The sequence below is a fragment of the Equus caballus genome, chromosome 16 (assembly GCF_041296265.1).
Source record: "Equus caballus isolate H_3958 breed thoroughbred chromosome 16, TB-T2T, whole genome shotgun sequence".
Classification (NCBI taxonomy): domain Eukaryota; kingdom Metazoa; phylum Chordata; class Mammalia; order Perissodactyla; family Equidae; genus Equus; species Equus caballus.
The window spans coordinates 16,133,235-16,157,478 of NC_091699.1; the positions used below are offsets into that span (position 1 = coordinate 16,133,235).

At 43.8% G+C, this 24,244-nt stretch overlaps 1 protein-coding gene across 8 annotated transcripts in view; it reads right to left on the reverse strand.

Annotated features, from left to right (window-relative positions):
* Positions 1-9,462: 9,462 nt before the first annotated feature.
* PPARG (peroxisome proliferator activated receptor gamma) overlaps positions 9,463-24,244 on the reverse strand; it is a 130,356-nt gene continuing 115,574 nt past the window's right edge. For all 8 annotated transcript variants that reach the window (XM_070238428.1, XM_070238429.1, XM_001492430.5 and 5 more), the window contains one exon: positions 9,463-9,914. In XM_070238428.1, coding sequence (XP_070094529.1) covers positions 9,667-9,914 — 248 coding nt within the window. In that variant the 3' untranslated portion in view covers positions 9,463-9,666. The remainder of the gene's footprint in view (positions 9,915-24,244) is intronic.

The window sequence follows — 24,244 nt, forward strand, 5'->3', positions numbered from 1 at the left end:
TCTCCAGTGGTCAATGTGTAGGAGAAATGAGATGACATATGTCCTTGCCCTCTGGAGGCTCTTAAGAACTGGCAGGTGAATGGAATCCAGTTTCTCCAACAGCCCCTACCATGTGGAAGACACTCCATAAATATTTAGGGAACCAATGGATAAAAAGAAAACGGAGAAAATCAAACCTCCTGTTGAGCTCGGTGGGAAAACAGGGCTAAGAGAGTCAAAATGAATTTTTGGAATATTTATTGGTCTTCGCCTTTACTGTCACTGTCCTGTGACTGTCCTCACCCTTCCCATCACTCCCACATTGCCCCTCCGGCCTGCCTCACCTCTCAGCTGCCGACATCCATCTATCTACCAGCCAACTAGACCCCGTGGTCGGGCTGTCCAACAGGTACCACATTCAGTATTTCTAAAAAAGAACTTGTTATCGTCCCTCAAACGAGCCCCCGTCTCAATAACGAGCATGTGCTCGTCCCACCATGTTGCCCAGGTCACACCCCGGGAATCATCCTTGAGTGCTCCCCTCCCTCAGCCCCACCTTAAGCAGGCCCTGGACAGTTTCCCAAAGCTGTCCGCTCCTTCTGTCTCCACTGCCAATGCCCTCCCCTCGCTCATGCCGCCATCACCTCTTGTCCACAAGCCTGTCAGAGCCTCCTAGAGGTGTTCCCCACTCCCATCAAGTCCTGTCTCCTCGCTGGCTGACTGAGGGGTCGCTAGAGTCAATGTGCCTGATTTGTCTCTTCCCTGTTTAAAGTCTTCCATGGCTTTCCGCTGCCCCTGGGATACAGTCGGAACCCCTCTGTCCATTAGTATAGGCCCTGGCCCTAACTGGATTCCATTCTCCTGTCCCAGCCATTCCTCCTCCCCCCACCCCGCTTCTGTTCCAGCCACACCAAAATACTCATCCTTCCCAACATGCCATGTGCCTTTGCACACGAGCCGCTTGCCTGGACGATCCTTATAAATCCTCTCAGTTCACCTCCTCTGGGAAGCCTTCCCTTACCCCCTTTCCTGGGCAGAGTTAGACCTCTCCTGTGCTGCCACAGCCGCAAAACCCAGAGAGCTCAGATTATCCTGGAAATAGAAAATAACCTATTTTGACATCAACTAGCAAGTGGCATTTTTGGTTGGAGGAGCACGGCTGTCTTGGCCACGGCAGGCACAGTCCTCCAGCCCAGCATTTGTTATAGAAAGAAGACAGAGTGCTGAGTCACATCTGCTGAGTCAAAACGCTACATGCTTTCATACTTCATCTTTTTATTCCTTATAATAACTTTACGAGGTAGGTATGAGCTTGCCCGATTATAAAAGAGGGAACAGAAACCTAGACAAGTTAAATGACTTGCCCAAGATTATACAGCCAAGAAATGGCAGAGAAAGGGCTTTGACCCCACATGCCTGCCTCTGAGCCCTTCCACTTCCTTCCACTTGTCAGGTGGCATCACGTATACGCCTGTCTCCTCTAGGAGAATGGGAATTCCTTGATGATGTGAGTCATGCCAGGCTTATCTGAGCGTCCCCAGAGCTGAGGACAGAGAATGTCAGTGAACATTTGCTGACACTGAGCTCAAATGTCTTCCTCCTCACCCCTCTCAGGCTGACCACTGGTGACCTTTTTCCTTTTGGAGGCTCTCCCCTGGGCTCTGTTTGGGCCAGATTTCCTTTATCTCAACCATGCAGGGAGCGGGGTCGTAGGACTCCAAGCTTGATTATTAGCTATGTGATGTTGGCAAGTAACTTCTGTCCCTAAAGGACACTAGGTCCTGTGCTTCTCAGAGTGGGGTGCACAGTCCTATCTTAGGGGTATTTCAAGCCAGAGGAAAAATGTAGCTCACCTTCCTGGAGGGTCCTTTTCTCCCTCAAGTTTTGGGGTAGGTAGAAATAAATTAAGTAATTTAACTTCTAAGTAATATTTTAAACATTAGTTTAAAATTTTAAAAAATTAGGGGCAGGGGAGTGTTAACTACAAATCTTATGTAACTTTTAGGATAAAACATGCATGGGCTGCTTTAGGTTTCACTTCTCAGGTCTCCAGGGAATATGATGGCAACATGGAGGAAGCACCCAAGAAGACTGCGCCTGGTCCCCAGCTCCCAGGGCCCACCCCGGCTAGGGGCAAAGGGAGATCTGAATGCGTCAACCCTCCCTTCTGCTTGCCCTGCTCCCCTACGTCTTCTCCTATAGCTAGTCTGATACAATGGAAAGAACCACGGCTTTGAAGCTTGACAGACTTGAGTTGGAATCCCAGAACGGACAGTTACCATTCTGTGATCTCAGACTTAAGATTCTGTTTCCTTTTCAGTATCATGGGCTTAATGATACCATCTGCCATGTTGGATATTCCACTTGCCCCTGCGGATTCTCCCTCCACCCTTCTCCACCCTGCTCTGTGCCCGAGAGACTGAATCCTATGGATCATATCAATTGGCTCTTTTGTTCTTTTGCTTCCTGGAGTATTTGGCCAAGGGAGACCCAGATGGGAGGAGGGAGGAGAAAGAAGCCGGGGTATTTATCCCCCAGTTTCTCTCTGCCATCTGGAAGATAGCAGTGATGGTACTCCTCATTCTTCAGGTCCCAGCTCCTGCCAGGTAGCCCTCTCCTACAGCGACAGCTCCCTCTGGTTCTAGAAACCTCTCCTCTCCTTCCCTCAGTGCGCAGGGCTGGGAAAGCCATGGCCAGCCTTGAGTTGTCTCACCGTCCTTTACCGGTTTTCCTTAACCCTTCCACAACTTTGTAAATAGTCCCTGCACTAAACTCTCTCCAATGGTCCCTTTTGAGTGAGCCAGTTGTTTCCTGTGGGACCCTGACCCATAAACTACCTCACTGGGGTTTTTGGAAGGATTAAATGGCTGCAAAGCAGTTTATAAGTAAAGCTTGTACTTGGTGTTTGAACGGAATAATGGCTATCATTGGGGACTGAGTGGGGAGCCCGGGGAGGGCAGAGGCAGCCCTGGCTAGAATCTTGCTATAAGGAGGCAGCTCCTAAAAACGTTTTCCTTCACCAACAGCTGCTCCACACCCCGGAGCCCTGGGAGGCCTGGCTGGGGACAGGCTTTTTCAGGGCACAGTTCCCACTGCTGTGGCAGCAGCAGCAGCAGCATCATCGATAACACGCTGGGCTCCTCAGAGGCCCTCCTGGCTGCGTCTCATCTGGCAGGCTCAGGCGGCCAGGGAGCCCCAGAGCAGGAGCTGCCAGCTTGCTGACGCAGCACAACGCCCCTCTCTCAGCAGCTTAGCTTGGGTGGGAACCAGGCAGCCATCCGGTGGCCCCTCCCCTGCCCTTGGAGGCGGCGCCCCCTCTGACTGGAGCAGCCCCAGGCCCCTAATGAGTGCTGGCTGTTGTCCTGTCCAGGCCCAGGCCACACTGAGGGGAGAATACGCTCAGGCAACAGAGAACACAGGTCTCTGATGGTCAGCCAGAGAACTCTGTCTCCCTTCCAGCCTCCCCTCAGAGGCTCCCAGGGTCCTGGGGTGTCAGAGCCGTAGGGGCAGAACAGAGCCTGACTGTGTAGATGGGGAAACTGAGGCCTGGAGAAAGTGACTTCCCAAAGGCCACAGCAAATCACTGTAAGGACCCAGGCCAACACTGGACAATTCCTCACAGGCTGGAGTCTCATGGTTTCTTCTCTGCTTGAGGACACTGGTCAGTAACATCTGCAGGTCAAGACAAGGGCCTACCAAACTGTGTGAGGTTGAGGTACTTGTCTTTAGAAGATTTTAAGGGGTTAGGGGCTCTAGGCACGTCACCTATAGATGACATCTCATCCTCACAACAAGCCTACAAGGTAGGAATTGGGGTTTTTACAAACTAGATGAAGAAGCTGAGGCCCAGACAACTTGCCTGAGGTTGCACAGCTAGTATGTGGCAGAGCCAAAATCCACACTGGCGTCTTCAGTGCTGCAAGCCTGCATTCTGTGGACCAGAGTTCTGGGGCTTCCAGAGACAGCAGTGCATAGTAGAAAAGAGCCCTAGATGGGGTAGGCCTCCAGAAGCTCAAGGTCTAGCCTCAGCTCCGCCTCTACCCTTCTTTTGTGTAACCTTGAGCTAGCTCCTTCACCTTACCAGGCCTCACTTTCTTATCTGTGAATAATGGTGATCAGGCCTGCCCTGCTTCCTTCACGTGATATCCTACAGCATGCAGGGTAGGCACTATTATTTCCATTTTACAGATAGGGAAACTGAGACCTATTCCTTTGTTCATGATGAATAAATTCGATGTAATTTTCTGAGGGACTTCTATAGGCCAGGTATTTGGTCCCCAGAGAGGAAAGTGACTTGCCCAAACCCACACACCTAGAACGTGGCAGAGCTAAGCCTCAAACTGACGGTGGATGCTCTCAGATACACTTCATGGCCTCCAGTATTGTGGAAAAGCGGCCAGAGGATCAGTTTTCCAACTCTTGCAGAAAGCCACTTGGATCTTCCTTGAGCCCAGCCCATGGCATTAAATAGATCCCAGGAATGACACTCTCCTGGGAACTCTTGGCCTGGAACATATTTACAAAACTCCAGAGGGGATGGAAATATCCCAACCCACTCCCTACAGACCCAAATTAGCAATTTTCTTATTCTTTATAACCCCTCTGGAAATGCAAACTATGTAATATTAGTCTAAAATTAGGAGCATAAGTCACAAGAGAAAAGTCCCACTACTTTTGGAGGAAATGTTTTCCTAGCCTCATCCCGGCATTTGTCCTAAGTCAGAACAGCAGTTGTCTTTCAAATCATTTTCTCCTAGTACTTATGGACTGGGGCAAAACAGTTTTGATAGACATATTTTTACTGTACTCCCAAATGCTGAAATCCAATCCCTTTACCTGGTTTTGAATCTACATGACATTCAGGGAAGGCCCAGAACACTTGGCCAGGAAGAGCCTGTTCATGGGCGCAGGACACCTTCGTAAATGAGAGGCATTTTAATAACAACGACGGCAATAATGTTATCTGTGACCAACACAGACCCACGGGTTCAGATGTGCCAAAAACGGTGTGAAGCGTTTTACAACCACCATTACATTTAATCCTCATGATAACCCTATAAGATGGGAGTTATCATCCCATTTTACATATGGGGGTAATTAAGCCCTAAAGAAGGTAAGAGGTTGGCCAAAAACCATATGGTTATAGAACACTAAGTAGTGGGGTTAGAATTTTAACCCAAATCAGTCTAGCTCTAAAGTCCACACTAGGATATTGTCTCCAACAACAGCTGCACATTCTATGTGCCAGACACAGTCCTAAGTGACATACAATAACCTCTTGATCTTCACAACAATCCTCCTGGAATTTGGTTCCATGCTTTTCCTTTGCTTCCCAGCGCAGACACTCATACTAGCTTCAAGTCTGTCACGCACTTTGAGATTCTCTTATTAAACTGCCAGTCACCCTGGTGATGGTGTCAGTGTTGGTAAGAGTATGTGTGTAATACAATTAAGGTAATTAATTTACCTTTGAATAAATTAATCTTAGTAGATGCTTAGGACATTGGGCATGTTATTAACTTCTTTAATCCTCAGGGGTCTCATCTGTCATTTGAGTTGGTTGGCTCCTTTCAGCTCTAGTTTGCTAGGATTGTATAACAAATGCAGGGCCTGTCAGGAAATGGGTGTAGGATGTACAACTTTTGATATATGGGGGTAGAAATGACCTTGCCATCTAGGCAGAGGAACTTTGTAGGTTAGGGGGGATGTGAGGCCCTGGCTCCTAGAACAGTAGGAATGAACAGCGAGGGGGAGGGTGCCAGGGTCCTGCAGCTGGCCAAAAGATTGTAACCTGATTGAAAAGTAGGAGGTGAGTCAGAACCCATACGGGGCAGTAACAAGCTTGTGGTATGTGACCCCAGGGGCAGGCACAGGCGTCTGAGATGGAAATCACCACGGGGTTTAGAGGGAAGAGAGCTTCCCGTCCCTTCAGGTAGCTGTTCAGAGGTTGGACAGCCATTGGAAGCACTGTAGAGGGGACGGGACTTTCAGAGAGCTTCCCCACAGGCAAGTGATCATGTCCCCCTTCTGCCTGGCAACATCTCCTGGATCCCAACTGCCGACAAATACAGTCAAGGTAGCTCCAGACAAGAGAACGTGAGGCTTGTCACAATCTGACACTGACTTGGCCACAGTCACTTCTCACCCTCTAAGTGACCGCAGCCATACCTAACTTCTTGCTGTTTTCTGGACACATTGTGTACTGTTATAGTTCTGTGCCTACTCACATCCTCTAGGGATCCTTTTTCACCTCTGCAGGCAGCTCCTCACTTGGGCTGAGTTGCAATTATGTGTCTGACTTCATCAATAGACTCTGACCCCTTGAGGCCTAGGGCCAGTCACACTCATCTTCCTATGGTGGCAGGCTTGACTAGAGTATGAATTGAGTATATATTTGAGGAATGAGGTGGGATTAGATGACATCTGACAGTCTTTCAAACTCTTAAGATCCTGCTCTTTTATTTCATTTCAATATGCATTAAATGGAGGGCCTATCATGTATAGCCACGTGGTGAGGGTTGGGGATACCCGGATAACAACAGCGATAATTATGTCAACAGAGACAACAGGAGCCAGGGCCAACAACCAGGACATATGGGGTGAGGAAAGAGAAAAATAGGGAGGTGGCTACTGAGTGAAGAGCAGACATCTTGCTCCCTTTGTCTCATAACCCTGAACTGTTCCATCAAGTTTGGAGGAAAAGAAGAGGAAAGAGAAAGCAATGGGGATGATCCTGCTAGAAATGAGCTTTGGTTCTTTCTCTCAGGATTTACAACTGAAATTGGCTTTCTTTAGGAGGCCTCACCCCCACTGCAGCTCCCCAGTAGGTATTTCCAAAGGAATAGGTATCCAGGGGCCAGTTTTCAACCCCCCTTACCCCTGGCCCGCTGTATCAGCACCCCAGTTAATAGAAGATATCCAGAAAGTTAGGGCCCACCCACAAAAAGGCTGCCCCTGGTAGCCTCAAGGGAGCCGAGAAAAAGTCATTGGAATCCAGTAGCAACTAAGTAAGCCTACCACAGAAGTCTGATCCCCACCCGCTGCTTTCCTCAGTGGAGTTAACGTAGCTATCCCTCTGGTTTCTGCCTCCGAGCTTACGTTGAGAATCTGCAGTGTGGCACGAGCCAGCTGCTTCCCATCTCTCTTGAGCTCTTCCTGAAGAGCCCCAGTTCTCTGACTCCTCACCCAAATTTTCAAGAAGCAGCCAGAAACTCAGGTCAGCCCAGTTTTTGATTGTGACTTGAGAAACAGCGTGTGCAGATATGGTTTCTTCCACGTGTACCCTGCTGTGCCTGCGCTCCGCAGACAGCGGAGAGGTGGGAGGGGAGCCAGGTCCTCTTAAGGGAGGTGCCGCGGGTAGGGCTCTCGTGGGAGCCTCGAAACCCCTTTTGTTTATGACTCTTGACCAAAGTTACTTTTCTTCCTATTTTTGTTAAGACAAATCCCTAAGTGTGTTTGTGTCCGGAGAAAGTACTATGAATAACTGATGATGCATTTGTTGATGGACTTGTGAATCATCCAGGGGGAAAGGGAGACCGGAGAAAGGAGTAGGAGCTTGGAGGCTGTATATGATGTGTCGTAAAATATTTAGCAAATGATCCTCCAAACCACAGGGAAAAGCTCAGAGAGATGAGAATTCGAAAGCTGCCAGGATTTAAAAGCTATTTAATGCTAATAATCATCAGTGCCAAAGAGCTGAGAGCGGCTCCCTTCCTCCCTCCATTGGCAACGACAGCTCTGAGAATGTGGAAAGGGCTTGGACAGGCTGTGGAGCGCTGGTGGGAACTGAGAGCAGGCAGCGCGCTGAAAGACTTTTTGTTTGAGAAATCTTGTAAACAAGGGGTCTCTTCTGAGGTGGAATCCTCACCTTGTCTACTGCTTGTATATTCCTTCTTTTTCAAGATCTCCCAGATGACAAACTCTCCACAGGAACAGTAGGGAGCCCTCTAGTCAATCACGTGGAGGTTTCAAAATATCCTGATGTTTGGCATCAAGAAAGGAAAAAAAGAGCCACATGATGGACTGAATTTGTCACTTTCTTTCCCAATGTTTTGATGTCACTTAGACAACGGCTTCAGTTGCTGGTCCCAAAATTACATAGTTGTATCTGTCATTCTAAAGGGTTTGAGTTCAGAAGCTGTCTCTCCTAGAGGGTTAGGGATCCTATATTCTAGGCTTGGGGTCAGGACTCGCTTCTGTAACCTGACTCTTGGGAGATGTTTATTTTTGGGTAAAGGATGAAAAGATCTTACCTGATGATATTTTGACTTGATAGTATCAATACCATAAGGAAAGAGAAACTAAGGGAGAGGTGGCAAGGAGATAATTTAGGTTGGTGGAAAGAATTGTCCTGGAGAAGAGAGAGCTCAGGATAGTTTGCTTATAAGGCACTCATCAAAGTCATAGTATGATGAGTTCATGGGTAAGCAATGTCCATGAATTGAATGCCCATGAATTTGGTGGCTTAAATCAATGAATCTACTAATTATGCCAAGAAGGTCCTTGCTATTAGGGAACATATAATCTACTTGCTGGGGAGGCATGCATGACCTAAACGATAACAATACCGATAATTAGCATTTGCGATCAGAAAAGTAAGAGATCTCTGGGCAACACGGTCCCAAGGAGAACGATAGGAATAACTCCAGCACAATTGTTCTATATACATTGGAGCCAGAACAGGGCTCTTCTCCCTCATTCGTGCTTTGTTTTGGTTTTGTTTCTTCTTGTCATTGTCGTTCCTGCTGTTTTGCTTCCCTAGAATGTCTTCTTTCCTGCTCTCTACCTATCCCAAATCCCACACATCCTTGGAGGCCCACTTCCACGAATTTAGAGTCACTCTCGACTACTCCAATCTTCATTAATCTTTACTTTCTTTGAACTCCTAGAGTACTTAAGAGCCTGAACCATTCATCTGGCACATGATTATATTGCGTATCATAATCTGTTTTTAGGAAAGATTATTCTTTTCTACTTAGTTCAGTTGTAAGTTCTTTTAGGTAGCTACCAAATCTTAGAACGCTTCTGTGTTACCCACAGCTTCTAGAAGTTAATACTTGCCACCGGGTATTTGTGTCTACCGTGATATCCTGTTAGTAGGCTGCTGCTGGGGAGCGAAAATCTTGGTTGAGATTGTGGAAGATTGAATTCTTGGCAGGGATGTGCCCCAAGTTAGCACATCCAGGTTAAGAAACACCTGCTTGGAGCAGCTTTTGGTCCTGAGGTGCTCCTTCCCTTCTTAGTTGTGACTGTTAAAGCAGACGGAGGGTTCAGAGAAGTTATACATTGAGAGTAAGAAATTAATTTACTGTGAAAGTTGATCAGCAGTTCCATTCACATTTTTTAAAAAAGTGTAAGAAAGAAGAAAGAAAAGCAAGGAAAGGAAGGAAGGGAGGGAAGAATGAGAAGGAAATAAAAGGGAAAAAAGCCAGGAGGGACGGGGTGGGGCACACATCAGACTCAGTCTTCAAATACAACCAGCAATTTCATAATGTGGTAATTTTTAATATTAAAAGTAAATTGTAAATGTATCTTTATAAACAATAAGCATAAAATAGATCTATTATTCTAAACCCTTTTCTTTTTAAAATGCTTTTTCACAGTAAATTTTTTAGGTGTCAGATTTTCCCTCAAAATAATAGTGCAATTGGAAAAAGGGGACGTTGTCAGCAAATCAGGACTTCTCTGCTAATACAAGTCCTTGTATATTTCCTGTAGGAGTGGGTGAAGACTCATGTCTGTCTCTGTTTTCTTTATGACTTGCAATAGCTGCACATGTTCTGTTACAATCTGTCTGAGGTCTGTCATTTTCTGGAGCAGCTTGGCGAAGAGCTGAGAGGACTCGGGGTGGTTCAGCTTGAGCTGGAGCTCCAAGGCTTGCAGCAAGTTGTCTTGTATGTCCTCAATGGGCTTCACATTCAACAAACCTGGGCGGTCTGGGAGAGCAGAAGAACAGGAGGTTCAGTTACAGAATTCTTGGGTCGCACATCTGAGGCATAGTCAGCCAAACTACTCACCTGTCTTTCTGTTGGTTTGTTTTGCTTTGGTTCTAAAATAAGGTGGGGAAGGAGGCTAAGTAGAGAGCAGGCAAGAACTGTATACAGGAGGATGGAATGAAATCAAGACCACCACAGCTTTTTCCAGGGGCATTCCTTTCCTGACCAGGACTAACTCTGTGGAACCAGTCGACACAACATGGTAGCAAGGCAATCCTCTCCCCAGGGTGAGGACTCTTCTGCCATTGTTTCCACCCACTCAGAAACCTCATCTGCCACTTCTGTTCCTTCTTGATGAGTCTGTACTTCATAACCTCTACTTACTTTCTCACTACAGCTTTAAATACGCTTTTGAAACAAGCTCTGTCTTCTTTTTTGCTTAATATAGAATACACATTTTCAAAGAGATAAGACATAGTTTTTAAATACTGTTACAGTTTGGAAGGATAGACCCCCAGATTTTAATACCAGTTTCTTCTGAGTGGTGAGCTTGTAGGTGATTTTCATTTTTTCTTTATATTTTCCATATTTGAACTTTAAATGATGAGCTTAAATTACTTTTAAGCTTTTTATGTTTTTCATCATGCAGATCTTGTTAGATTTATCTTTAAATACTTTTTAATATCCTTTACTTATTTTACTTTTACTTCTTTATAGTATTCTATACTTCTTTTTCATTATATTTGCTAATATATCACTGCTGATTTTAGAAAAAAATATTGACTTTAGTGTATTGATCTATTCCATTTTCCTGAACTCCAGTCAATTCAAATAGTTTTTAGGATGGATTTTTTGTTCTATTTTGGATAGACAATTACATCTGTAAATAATGGCAGTTTTAGTTATTTCTTCTTTTCCAGTGTTTACACCTCCTATTTCTTTTTCTTGCCATAGTGCATTGGCTATTACCTATAATATGGATTAAACAATAGTAGTGGTAGGAGACATTTTTGTGTTATTCCTAACCTTGAAGAAAATGCTTCTAATGCTTTACCACAAGTATGATGTTTACTATGGATTATGGTGGACATATCTTACTCCTGGCTTTCCAAGAGTTTTAAAGTTTTTAATTTGTTTTAGTCAGGAATGCTGTTGCATTTAATCAAATGCTTTTAAATTTTTTATCTAAATTTTATCTAAAGAGAAGACCATATGATTTTACCTTAATCTAGAATAGTGAATTTTATTAATAGATTTCCTTACATCCTTGAACTCACATGCTAATAATTTAGGGTTTTTAAATTTGTAAGAGATTGGTCCAATGTCTTCTTTTTTGTGCCATCCTTTGCCCATTTTGGTAGTAAATGTTACCTAGCCTTATAGACTAAGTTGTGAAGTTTTCCTCCTGTTTCTACATAGTAATGATCTCTTCCTTGATAGTTTCTAGGAATTCATTGGCAGAACCAGCTGAGCCTGGTGGTAAATCTTTAACTATCTTTAATTTTTCTTCTATAGTTTTTATCTCTTCAGGCTTTCTACTACTTATAAGTAAAATTTTAGTAATTTATGTTGGAATGAAATTTTACATGATATTCTCTTAGAATCTGAAATTTCCTATTATTTCTATTTATACCCCGTTAACTGAATGCATTTTATTTGTGTATTCTCTCATTTAGAAATCTGATTTTCCAAAGGCTTATTTACCTTTTGTTTTTTAAAAAAAGCGCAGCTTTTGGTTTTATTAATCAACTCTGTTTTTAAAAATTGCATTTTGTTTTCAATTTAACTAATTCATGCTTTTAACTGTCTTTAGGTTTATTTTTTTCTCTTTTTCTAGTTGAGTTGAATGCTTCATTCGTTGAGTTTGAGTATTTCTTGTTTGCTGACAGATGCATTTAAAGCTCTAAGATTTCCTCTGTGTGTCACTCTGGTTTCATACCATAGGCTTTGTAAATAAGACTCTCATAGTTCTTTTTTAAACAGTCTGTCTCACTCTTCTGATTTCATTTTTAATCTAAGAGTTATACAGAAGAATGTTTTCAATTTTTGAAGGGGAAAGTTTGGGTGTTTGTTTTTGTTTTCTAAGTTTTATTTTCTAATTTCTCATTTCTTTTGTTGCATTGTGGTAGAATATAAGCTTTTCTCATTCAGGCTCACCAGAGGGGTGCAGGGTTTATGTACAACATTCAGGACACTCACTGGATACCTTGCATTGATTCTAAATTTTAGCTCTTGAAGGCTATTCACCCTCTTTTTCTAATTTTAACTCTTCTCTCCCATCACTGTAAACTAAAGTACTCCTTAAGAATTTTAACTTACCTTTTAATAACCTTCACCCTCTAGCCCCAGTTTCTGTAATTATCCCTTCACTCCAGCCATACTGAGCTATTTCCACACCGAGTCTCTCAAACGCCCTCTGTTCTGTCACAACTCTGTGCTTAGGCAGATTCTGCTCCTCCTGCCTGAAACAGGCTTACCTTCCCTTCACCCATCTTACTGACTTCAACATATTCTTCAAAACATAGCCCGTATCATTATGTCCTGGGGGCATTCCTTGACGTTATCCCTTCTTCTTCCCTGTTCCTCCAATCTGCTTTCTCTGGACCCCCAGGCACCCTACAAACCCCTCAATCAATCTAAAAGTAGTTTACATTTATTGAGTGCTTACCATTTTCCAAAGATTGTACTAAGGGCTTTATCCACAATGTATCTGTTAAGGTCAGTGCTTTATAGAGGGGAAAATGAAGATTTATAGAAAGGAGTTAAATCTTGCCTAAGATTTGCCACTTGCTAGTAAATGCAAGTGAAATGGCAGAGCTGAAATTTGAATCTAAGTCTGTCTGATTCCAAACGCTATACTTGTAACTCGTATTACCTTGTATTCTAAGTACTGACCTTCTTGTTTATCTCCCCTACTAGGCCACGAAGTATCAGAGGGCAGAGACTATGTCCTGATCATCTCTGAACCTCCAGTGGGAACAGCAAGCACCCAGCTGGCTGAGTTAATGAGTTAGAAGGTTGTTCTGGCCAAGACTCTTAGATTGAAAAGTACAATTCTCCCGGTTGGTGAACAAACCTAAAGGCAGGATCACTACACAATGAAGAAGTCTCTTGGAAACAGTGTCTTCCTGTAGCTAACAAACTCCAGTAACCTCTGTCCATCGAGGTGATGGACAGGAGGGCAACATTAGAATAGTCTCGGGGGGATTTTCAGAACTCTAAACGTTCTCTTAAATTAAGTTTCTTTGTTCTTTTTAATCACAGAAGGAAAGCTACCTTTGGTTTGATTTTTTTTCCCTAGCTTTCTAACATATCCCATTGGCTTGAATAAGTGTTCTTCTTCTTCTTCTTCTTTTTTTAATTTCAGCATTTAATTTTGAAACCATCAGCAAAAATCTCAGATTCTGAGAAGGAAACAAATGATTTAGTCCTGGCCTACAGAATCATGCCCCTGGAGGAGCTGTGCCTTTCTCACAGTTTCTGTGCAATAAAGAAAACCCCTGACACTTCAAGGAACACCAGGACCTGGATTCGTGCCTTTAGTTTAATGATTGCTGATGCTTCCCCTTAACAAATGTTCCAGATTTCAAAGGCCCCTGGCAGCACAAAGGCATGTGCATCTGAAGCGGCAGCACTCTGTGTCAAGATAGGCGTTAAATGTGGCTCCTCCGTGGGCTGGGAGGAGCTTGGTTAGAACCCTCTGCTCGCCGGGGCACGAGCCTTAGAGCCTTTTCTCCTTCTCCTTCCTCCTGCGCAGCATCAGTGGAGTCAAAACTTCTGCTGAAGAGATTACATTAATCTAGTTGGGTTTCATTTATCATGACAGTTCAAACAAGCAAACCCTGAAATGCAGGGGATCAGGTTTCTGGGAGCACTTGGCTTTGGTGCCCTATAAGGGGGCTGGCCCCTCCAGGAGTGGAGAAGGATCTGGTTTGGATTTTCAAATCCTTCTTTGGCAAGTTACTTTTTATGATGTGAGGGATGAAGTTTGGCTAAAGGGCTGAAGTTTGTGGCCACTGATTTATATTTTCTCCAGTGACAAGTTAGATCATTTACAGATTTGTCCCCCTTACTGAGCCTCAGTCAAGGCAAAACGGAGCGCAGCAGGGTGGAGAAAGTCGTATTTCTACTTCTAGGTCTTTCACTGACCAGCTCTGTGGCCTCGGGCAAACTGATTAAGCTCACGGGGCCTCGATTTTCTCCTCTGTAAATGCAAGGAGATGAACTAGATGGATTGGACTAGATGGATGATCTCTAAGACCCTAATTCAAAAGTTCTAAGCTTTATTCTTATTTGTAATTTCCTTTACATAATTCACATAATTAAACTGGGGAAATAAATTCAGAACCTAATTAGAAAAGTGTATTAACAGGCTCACACGTTAAACATTTCGCTTATTTAAAAAGCAAAAAAGCTTTCTTTGGTCCTAAGCAATCCCTAGGGTCAAGGGCAAAAGGGATTTTTCAGAGTTTCTCTCCACCCTCTACCCTCCAGTCAGCTACAAGACCCTCCCTATTCCCCTCTTTTCTTTCTCTTTCCATTTTCCTTTCACTCACAGTCAAACCCATACTGAGCTAAGGATGGTCCCACAAACGTGCCACAGAAATCTGTCTAAACACCCAGAGCCGCCCTTAGTCCCTTCCCGCCCCTCTCCACTCCCTTCAGCCCAGTGCCTGCTAAGATATTGTTCTTAGAAGGCTCGCCTGAGATCCTCTCCCGGCACCTTGCTGAGGGTTACAGTTGAGGTCTGGAATAGGATCAGAGTCAAGGGACCTCCTTTACTGGCCTAGGCTGCCTAGAAGGCCCTTTTGGGAAAGCGCATGTTGACTCACATACTCCAGGACTTGAGGAAGCTGGAGTCAATTACTGATTCCTTACTCCCCAGGCTGCAAAGAACTGGGAAAGAAACCTTTCCGGTCTCCATTCACACAGTGCTGGAATTGATTAGAGAGCACTGCTGATTATGGGCAAATCTACAAAGCTCCCATCTTATCCAGATCTGGTTCCATTAAGTGGAGAGCTTATCTGAAGCAGATTCAAATTCTCTTTAACCTCCTGGGATCTGCCCACCTGGGCTAGGCATTTCCCCAGCACAGATTTTCTCAGGAGGTGTTTCAGTTAAGGAACCAGATGGCTACAATAGGGTCTCCCGAAGGAGAGGCAGAAAAACCAAAGTGGATGGTTGTGCCTCTATTCTAGAAGCTGCTGTCATAGCTTTTTCCAATATTTCTCTGTTGTCTTTCTGATGGAGGCTCATCTGAAAAAGACTGTCCCCAGGGCATTTAGAAAAAAGAAGTCTGATAGCTGGGCAGCTGTAAATTGATCCCTGGACAGAAGACCTTCGTTCAGGTGGGGTGAACACTGAAGGGAGGTGGGGCTCCTTAGAGAACTCTGCACCTTGCTGTTTCACTTCTGTTTACACGTCCTCTCCAATCTCCTCTATTCCATTGCTTCCGAAGATCACAGACATGTGAAAAAGAGCAACGGATTTGGAAACTCAAGACTTGATTTGAGTCCTGTCTCTCCTCCACTTAGCTTCCATGTGACTTTGGACAAGTCATCTAATCTTTCTGGGTTTGGGATTAATTTTTAAGACAACAACGGTATTTCTTTCATAAGGTCATGGTGAGAATGAGTTAGGTAAGGGAACTTTATAAGAGATTACTATTCTCTGTGTTTGTTCAAATAAAGGCAGTTTCCAAAGGGACGGGGTCAGGAGTGGAAGCAGAGGTGGGGTGGCATATACACAGCTGGGAAATGGAAGATTTTTGAGTGGTTATTGGTAAGAGGCTAAATTCAGGAGCACAAGAAAATAATTCCTGATGCAGACACATGTTTGGGGGTTTGGGCAAGTTCTCATTTTTGTAGTTGAATGCACGTAAACAAGATAGTTTAAGAACAATAACAAAACAGAGCAGCCACGATGCCCAAATTCACTCATCCTTGAAGATGGTTTTAGGGATTCTGTGGCACTTTTCTGATCTAACCATGAGAATCATGGGCATTAAGCAAAACTGTGACTTCAGCCAAGTTTATCTTTGGTAAACTCTGGTAAGGCCCACAGCAATTCTGGCCCACCATCCTACCTCTTGGAAAGAATAATGCAAGAAAGTTTCACATGTGTTCTTTTCATATTTAAATTTCAACTGGGACTTGATCGAGCGCAGCGATTCTCAACATTGGCTACACATTGAAATCATCTGGGGAGATTAAAAACATGCAAACTAATACCAGGGTCCCATCTTTAGAGATTCTGATTGACTTGGCCTGAGGTATGACCATCAATATTTCTAAAAGCTTCCAGGTGATTCTAACATGCAGCCAAGAGCAAGCACTACTGGTTTAATGAGAAGCAGCTGCGATCCCAACCTTAAGATTTACTTGCTGGATAATCTTGGGCAAATTCCTTAACCTCTCTGTGCCACAGTTTCCTCATTTAAAAAGTGGAGGCATAATAGTATTCCAACTCACAGTGTTGTTGAGAGGATTAAACGAATTAACAGATGGAAAGTGCTTAGAGCAGTGTCTGACACAGAGTAAGTTAGCTATTTCTCTTTATAAAAGTAGAAGAGGATAATATCACCCGCCTCTTTTTCCCTCCTACCTTTCTTCTCCTCTCATTTCTCTGATTGTCCTGGGCCCTCTATCTTTCCTATTCTTTCTCTCTTAATTGCTCTCTTCTTCTCAGCCATCCCTCCACACCACCTTCCAGATCTTTCTCCCCTTTCACCCCTGGGACTGCACCTTGCTGGGGATTTGGCGTTAGGAATCCTAGCAGGGCCTAAATTAATCAGAAGTCTGAGCAAGGGAAGATTTTAGGAGAAATGAGGTTGACTGCTGCTATCAGGGAACGGAACTACGTAACTTAGAAATCTTGTGCATGCTTACCCAACAGACAAAGATCACCTGTAACGAGCACATTCTACTGTGAACGCACTTGTCTCTGGTAGAGTCCTCCACCCTGAAGAGGGTTAACATCCTAACATTTCCCTGTTTAAACTATTGTTTAAACAATAGTCTAATAAATGCTCTCTGCCTATGTCCACTTGACAACTGCTCTTCACAACACTTGCACGCACCATTTAGCCAGGATGGTGGAGGGAGAAACCACCACGGTGAAACCAAGCCCAGGCAATATCTTCTTCTATCTGCCCATTAGGTAGCAATTCCACCCCACTTCCTCTCATCCCAAGCACTCAACTACCACAGCCAAAAAGCCGCCTCCCAAACCACACACAGAACACAAAGCTACCCAGTTACCAGGTGGGTAGCACTTTCCTCTTTGCTGTGTTCAAAGTTCTCTCCATGGGCCGGCCCTGTGGCGCAGCGGTTAAGTGTGCACGTTCCGTTTCTCGGCGGCTCAGGGTTTGCCAGTTCGGATCCTGGGTGCGGACATGGCACCACTTGGCAAAAGCCATACTGTAGCAGGCGTCCCACATATAAAGTAGAGGAAGATGGGCATGGATGTTGGCTCAGGGCCAGCCTTCCTCAGCAAAAAGAGGAGGATTGGCAGTAGTTAGCTCAGGGCTAATCTTCCTCCAAAAATAAAAACTCTTTTCACCCCTCAGTGGCACCTCCAGTGGACTGAGCTTGGGCTCTGCTCTATCTCCAGGTCTTTCAGAATGGAAACAGGACTTGAGATTTGCATCCTGCCCATGGGAAGTCCTTGCCTTTCCTATCTCCTTTCCCCCTGGGGTTAGAGTGCTCTGAGGTCACTCCACTGGAGCTCAGCCACAGTTCGCTCCCTTTTCTGTGTCAGGACTAAGAGATCACTGTGTTCTTCCCTCAAGTCAAGGGATGGAGATCAATTTCTGCTCCTTCGATGTGCAACACTGGCTCCGACTAGAACTGGAAATGGGGGGTGGGTGGCAGGCACAGGAAAAAGGCTGGAGTGGAAAGATGGAGAATGATTTCTTCTTTCCCATCGAGACTGACACTCGTGCTCCTAATCCAACTAGTCTTCCTTGCTTCCTCAACTCCCAGAAATGCCAACAGCAAACCCAAAATAAAAAGTGGCCACGTATTAACTCTCTGCAACTACCCCCACCCCATGTCTTCCTTTCCAGTGTCTTTAAGAACCCGCGATCTCAAACACTGGTGTGATCTAATCTAATCTCTGAATATGCCCTCTCCACACGTAATGTCCCCTAACTTCATCAGAACTCTGGGAGTGTGGAAACCCACCACACTGCTGCTGTCCCCATCTCCTTCAGCAGTAAGGCCGCCTAGAGTTCGCCCTTCAACTTTCAGGCCCCTCCCCCTTCCTCCAGTATCTCTTTCTCTTTTGTTTTGTTCTCAATCCACAATCTAATCCCCTTAAAATGATAGCTGATAAAGGGATTAGCTGATATCTCCCTAGGGGTATTTATATTGTAATAAGGGATTTTAAGAATGACTATTGGTGGAATTTCAAGCAATTTGACTGGCAGGATTGCAAGGAGTTAGTTCAAATTATATCACACAGGGGGAAAAGGAAAATTAGCATTTATCGTGTGCTTACCATGTCCCAGGCATTGTGCCAGAGGCTTCACAGAATGTTATTTCATTTACTTAGGGTACTGATAAGGAAATTAAGGCTCAGGGAGGTAAATAATTGCCTGAAATCACACATCTAGTAATTTAATTGGTGGAGTGGGGCTTTTGAACTCGGGCTGTCTGTGTGATTCCAGAGCTTTCCAGCGCCCCACCCTGCCTCTTCTGGTTTACGTATTTGTGAAGCGGGCGCTTTCCATAGGGGCGCATGATTCCTTCACCACCTGTTGGCCTCTCTGTTGGTCCTCGGTTTCATTCTTCCTCACTTGCAGATGATCTGTCTGAATGTCTTGGTGAGTTGTGCCAGTCTGGAAGGCTGCCTGAGGTCACCCAGAGTTTAAACACACATTGTGAGAACCCAAAATGATAAAGTGCTCCAAAAAGCAGCCCACTGACTGACTGACTGAACCTTTTCCAAGACTGCCAGTGTGGTGACAGGAATGACTCAGCAGTTTGGCTTTCAATCCCTTGTCTGCCTCTGAGGTCAAATATAATCGTTTGCTCGCTCACTAAAATGACCCTAGCCTACTAGGCCCTGGGTGAGGAGGAGATTTTATTTCTGAAGCAGTCATAGATAAAGATGCTTCTACATCCAGAAACAACAAAAGTCTGTGGGAGTGTATGTATGTGTGTGTGTGTGTGTATTTTTTAAGTTTCTCACATGACTCTAGTACGTTTCATCTTCTCCCTATCCCCTGCCCCACCCACAGATCTCTGGTTTACAGAATTTGGGAGTCAGTTGAGAACTCATAAATATACCTCACCTCTGTCTAAACCAAGTCCACAAGGTTATGAAAAGAGTGAACTAATGGGGCATTTCTAGATAACTCAAATTGAGTCATTACTCAGAGCCATCCTGGCCACTTGACAGGGTTTTCCCACGGGCAGCATGGTGGGAAGAGCAGAGGGTGGCAGAGAAGAGCGTCAGACATCACGGAGGCACAGTGTAGTGCCCATTCAATATTCTTCAATTAATAAATGAATGTATTACTCTCTGACACAGTCATGGCACAGATGGGGGATATAGACCACATAATCAGAAATCAGATGTCCTTGTTCATTCTCAATAGCAAGAGTCAGAGAAACGACAGCTTTCACCACTCAGGCGCCAGAATGAGTCTTGTCTAAAAAAGCTGTACGGATAAGGTAGCTGGATGTTTAACCGTCATAGGAGAGCAGAAGAAAGTTGGGCTACTGTTGTTCATAGTCTTTTTACCACCTAAGTTTTTAACTATTTTGGGTTTTGTCTCCTCCCAGTTAACTGGTACTAATGATGTTAACAGACAAAGGAGACGTGAGGGCCCGTTGGCCAAGCAGAATCAGAGGCCCCGTAAGCTTGAGTTTCCTCAAGAAACGCATAGGTCTACTCAGGCATGTACACTCTGTCGTTTGTTCTAGAGGAGAGCTGTATGGTCCATTTTACCTTGTAGAAATACCTCTGCGCTAAAATGGTGAGATTACACATGGGCTGGAAATATCCGCAAGATTGTGAAGGGCGGTCATGACAGGGGAAGAGGGGCAGAGCTCTCACAAAGCCCAAGCTCCTCAAACTCCGAGCCGGGAGCATGAATGTCTGTGAGCTGGATGAGGTGTCCTGCTGCTACGACTGGGTGAGTGTCGTTTTGATTGTTTGTATCCAAAGGGCAGGAAAAATTAAGTTACTGGATGGTATTTTAACAATTTTAAATTTCTCTCATAAATTTTTCTGCAACTACTGATCTCTAGTAGAACCTGGTATAAGATGGTATCTGATTAAGTACATATGTATTTACTTAGTTACTTAAAGCCTATCGTCTATTTTTGTGGGGAGCTCTGCAAACAGTGCCATTATTTCCAGGGGCCATGCCACCTGAACAAGTTTAAGAATGTAGCATCAATCTCCCGTCTTATCACTGGGCCCCATTCCTTCCCACAGCAATTTTCAAACCTAGGGTATAATTTTGTTAGGTTAAAAATGGTGTCTTGATAAGGGCTTTGGATATTAGTAAGTAATATCTGGACTATAACCTGGAAATTCTTGATTAAAATGTTGAGACAATATGGAAATAGGTAGTTTTTCATAACTGCCAAAGAACTCCAAGACCCAGGTAATTAGTTGAGATGTTTCCACATCTCAATACACAAAAGGCAGTAGTAATTAAGGGCATCAGTTTTAAGGTCAGAGAAACTCTGAACCTTGGCCCCATTAATTGGGCAAGTTGCTTTATCTCTCTAAACTTCTGTTTTCTCCACCTGTAAAATGGGGATAATAACAGACTTTGCAGAGCTGCAGGAAAGATTAAACAAAGATTATGAACGCACATAAAGCGCCTAGCACACACTCTGGCACACAGTGATGTATTCAACAAATGGCAGCTATTATTATTACTATTTCAGATTGTTATTTGTTCAACAAGCATTTATTAAGTATCTATTCTGGGCCAGGTGCTGTGCTTTGATTCTATTCTAATTCCAACAAATTGAAAAGTATATACCTGTGCACATATATAGTCATGACCAAGGGTAAGAAACAGGGGCCCCAGGTTACTGACCTGAGAAGACTGGGAGTTACCCAGTTGTCATAGAATATCACCTCTTCCTTGATCTGCAAATGCACAGCTATGAGAACAAGCCCCCCTTCTTCCACCCTATTCTCCCTCCTGCCCACTCAACGGCAGAAATGCACATGATCCCTTCAAGAGCAGCTGTCCAAAACTGCTTCACAGAGAAAGAACATGGCTGGGATTGCTGGAAAAAGAAGGAGCTGCCATATAGGTGGTTTGCATAACCAAGCCAGACTCAAGAGGGTAAACGAGGAGGCTGGATGCCATCTGTGGCCATTGTACCAATATTTACAGCTTCTCTGTCACTGGGAAGGCGATAGCAATCTACCTTGAAAAATATATTGTAAAATCCACTAAATTTCCTCCCCCATATCTTGGAAGTTTGGGAAGAACTATAATGGATTCCAAACTGTTTTGAATTAATAAAAAGGGCTTTTTCCTGTTGCAGAGTTCCAGCTGGAAGCGTCCTTTGCTTTCCCTCACTAGACAGGAAACGCTCAAGGGGGCAAAGAGTCCACTGGAGTGTACACTTGGCTTTGGTTGCTGGGTAGGTTTTGGGAGTTTGCTAGCGCGGCTGGCATGATGCTGTGGCGCCAGTTGCAAACATGCCCTTGCTGGAGGCAGTTTTATTACTCTTGACGCCACCCATCGAGTTGGTGAGACCAGAGGGAGCAAAGGAAGCTATTACTTACCACGATTACAGAGGAAGCACTACTTCTGGATGATGGGCCCATACCTTAGGGTATGGGGAGGGGAGCACAGATTGTGGCCACCAACGCAAGTGTGAGGGCGTTGACCATGACCCACTAGCAGGGAGGGAGAGGGCAGGGTATGTGGCAGACAGGGCCCTGGAGGTGACAGGTAGGATATCTGGGTTTCAGTCCTAGCTCTACTGCTCATTAGTTGTTCCATCTTAGACAAATCACTTAAGTATATGATCCTCACTTTTCTTCTTATGAAATGAGAATAAAAATCCAAGAGAATTGTCAGGATCTAATGAGAGAATGTATATGAAATGCTCTTAAAAAGCTACAAAGTACTGTCCTTTGTCTGGTTCTGGAGTGTTCTTGTTCTTTTCAGTTCTTGCCTCAAGCTCAGAGGAGAAAGAGAGAGAGGAGAAAAACTTAAGAAGAACTGGGTCAACTTTCTCAGCAAGCTTGGTCTGATTGCTGAGTAAACAGCAGAGATGCTAAGCACCAGGCCAATCGAAGTACCACATCTAATGATATCAGCAGTTTCTAGGGTTGAACTTGAGTGACAGTGATCTTACTAAAGCAACTCCAGTTTCCTCAGCAAATACTTAGTTGGGTCAAATCAGGTACTTTCACCCAAAAAATCCCCTTTAGGTCCTCTTGGGCCACCCCCGTTTGATCTCCCCAATTCCTTATAGCCCACTCTTACATGATGCCCATCTCCCTGTTCTTCCTCAGTCAAGGGTCACAGTGCCTTCACTGGAATCAAGCTCTTCTGTGATTCTAAGGCTAGCTCAGAATGAGGTCAACTCTGCCAAAAGCCCTTCTTTCTGAAATCACTAAATCTACAGACTTCAGAATAAAGTGCAGAGGAGAAAATAATCACTCTTGTTAAGATCAGGTAGGATCAGAAATTTGTTTACCGGATCAAAGCCTCTTGCCTACATGAATGTTTTCCCTCCCTGGAAAATCCAGGATAGGAAAAAAATTAAAACTAATTGAGAAATTATATGTCATACTCTAATAAACTACAGTCTGGGATATTGATCTCACCACCTACAGAGGACTAGGATTCTGATCCTACTGGAATCAGGCTTTGGACTAGGAGCAACGTGAGCAGTTCTTTCTCTGGCATCTACCCAATCAGCTTCTCTGAGTAAAGAAGAGAATTGAATTCCTGTGTGTTGAACAAACATGGCGCCCAGCTTATTCATTCTTATCTATTCTTATCTATTGCCTGTAGGTAGAGCAAACTCTGATCAGGGAACGATTTGCCTTTTGTGATATGGGAACTAGTCAATGGTAAATTCTGGGTTTTTTTTTAAGGAAGTTTAAAATTATTCACAGGGTTTTCTTCTCATTATAATCTCAGATATAAGATTTTAACCTATTTCTCTTGCTGTGAGTCTCCAGTGAGATCCAGATATTGGCCACTCTGAAGGCCAGTCTGTAAGGCTAAAAGAAACTCACTTACACAACATCTACATTTAAAGGCTACCTACCACCTTTAATTTCCATAACCGAAAGCCACATCCCGCAGTATCTATTACATTGACTCAAGCTATTCACACAGCTATTTTTTCACCTAGTAATGAAAATATTAAAGGCCAAAGGACTCACTGATTTTTAAATAATCTAGCCTGTGAGTTATGGGCAGTAATGGCATTTTTCTAGATGGAACCACACTGTTGTCTCATGTGCTCCTAAAACAACATTGCTCAGCTTCAGAAAGCCCAGAATTATCACGATTGTTTCTTGTCTAGACCTTTTCTGGTTAGAAACTAAGCATCTCTGAATGGCTTATTTCAAATGCCTCCCTTAGTATCTGTGGGGGAAGTATAAACTGGTACAAACTTCATGGAAAAGAATCTGGCAATGGTGTAAGAAAAGACTTAAAAATGTTCATAGCTATCTACCCAGAAATTCCACTTCTGGTAACCTAGAATGAGAAAATAATCTGAAATCTGAACAGAAATTTACATATAAGAATGTTCATTACAGCAAAATTTAGAACACAGTTTTCTATATTCTTCTCTATAGGGTTTTATAATAAATTATAAGTAGCCTAAACATAAACAGGGAGATAATTTAGTATGGAATGGTCCTTTATAAAATGGAATATTTTATAGTTATTAAAAATGCTGGGCACAGGCATAGGAACTCTTTGGTAGGAGAAATAGGACTTTGTTAATCCCATTTTATTCTGAGGATAGAGACCTTTGCTTTTCACTTACACCTTCTGTAATTTTGAATTATAAAATGACCATGCATTACTTTTATTTAAAAAAAATCAATAAAAAATATTAACAAAGAGTATGTAATGACATGGGAAAATGATTAAGTGAAAAAAGGAATATAAACATGGTATATATCGTATGCTTAGGAAAATCTCAGAAATATATCAGATGTTAATAACTACATTTCTATCTTTCATTTAAAATAAAATGTGCCTTAAAATGTTAGCTAGTTAAACCATATCAACTTGTTTTCTAATCTGGCTTTTCAAAATTCAATCTTTCTCTCCCAATGAACTTCGAACTGGAATCTCATTCTCCTTTGCTGA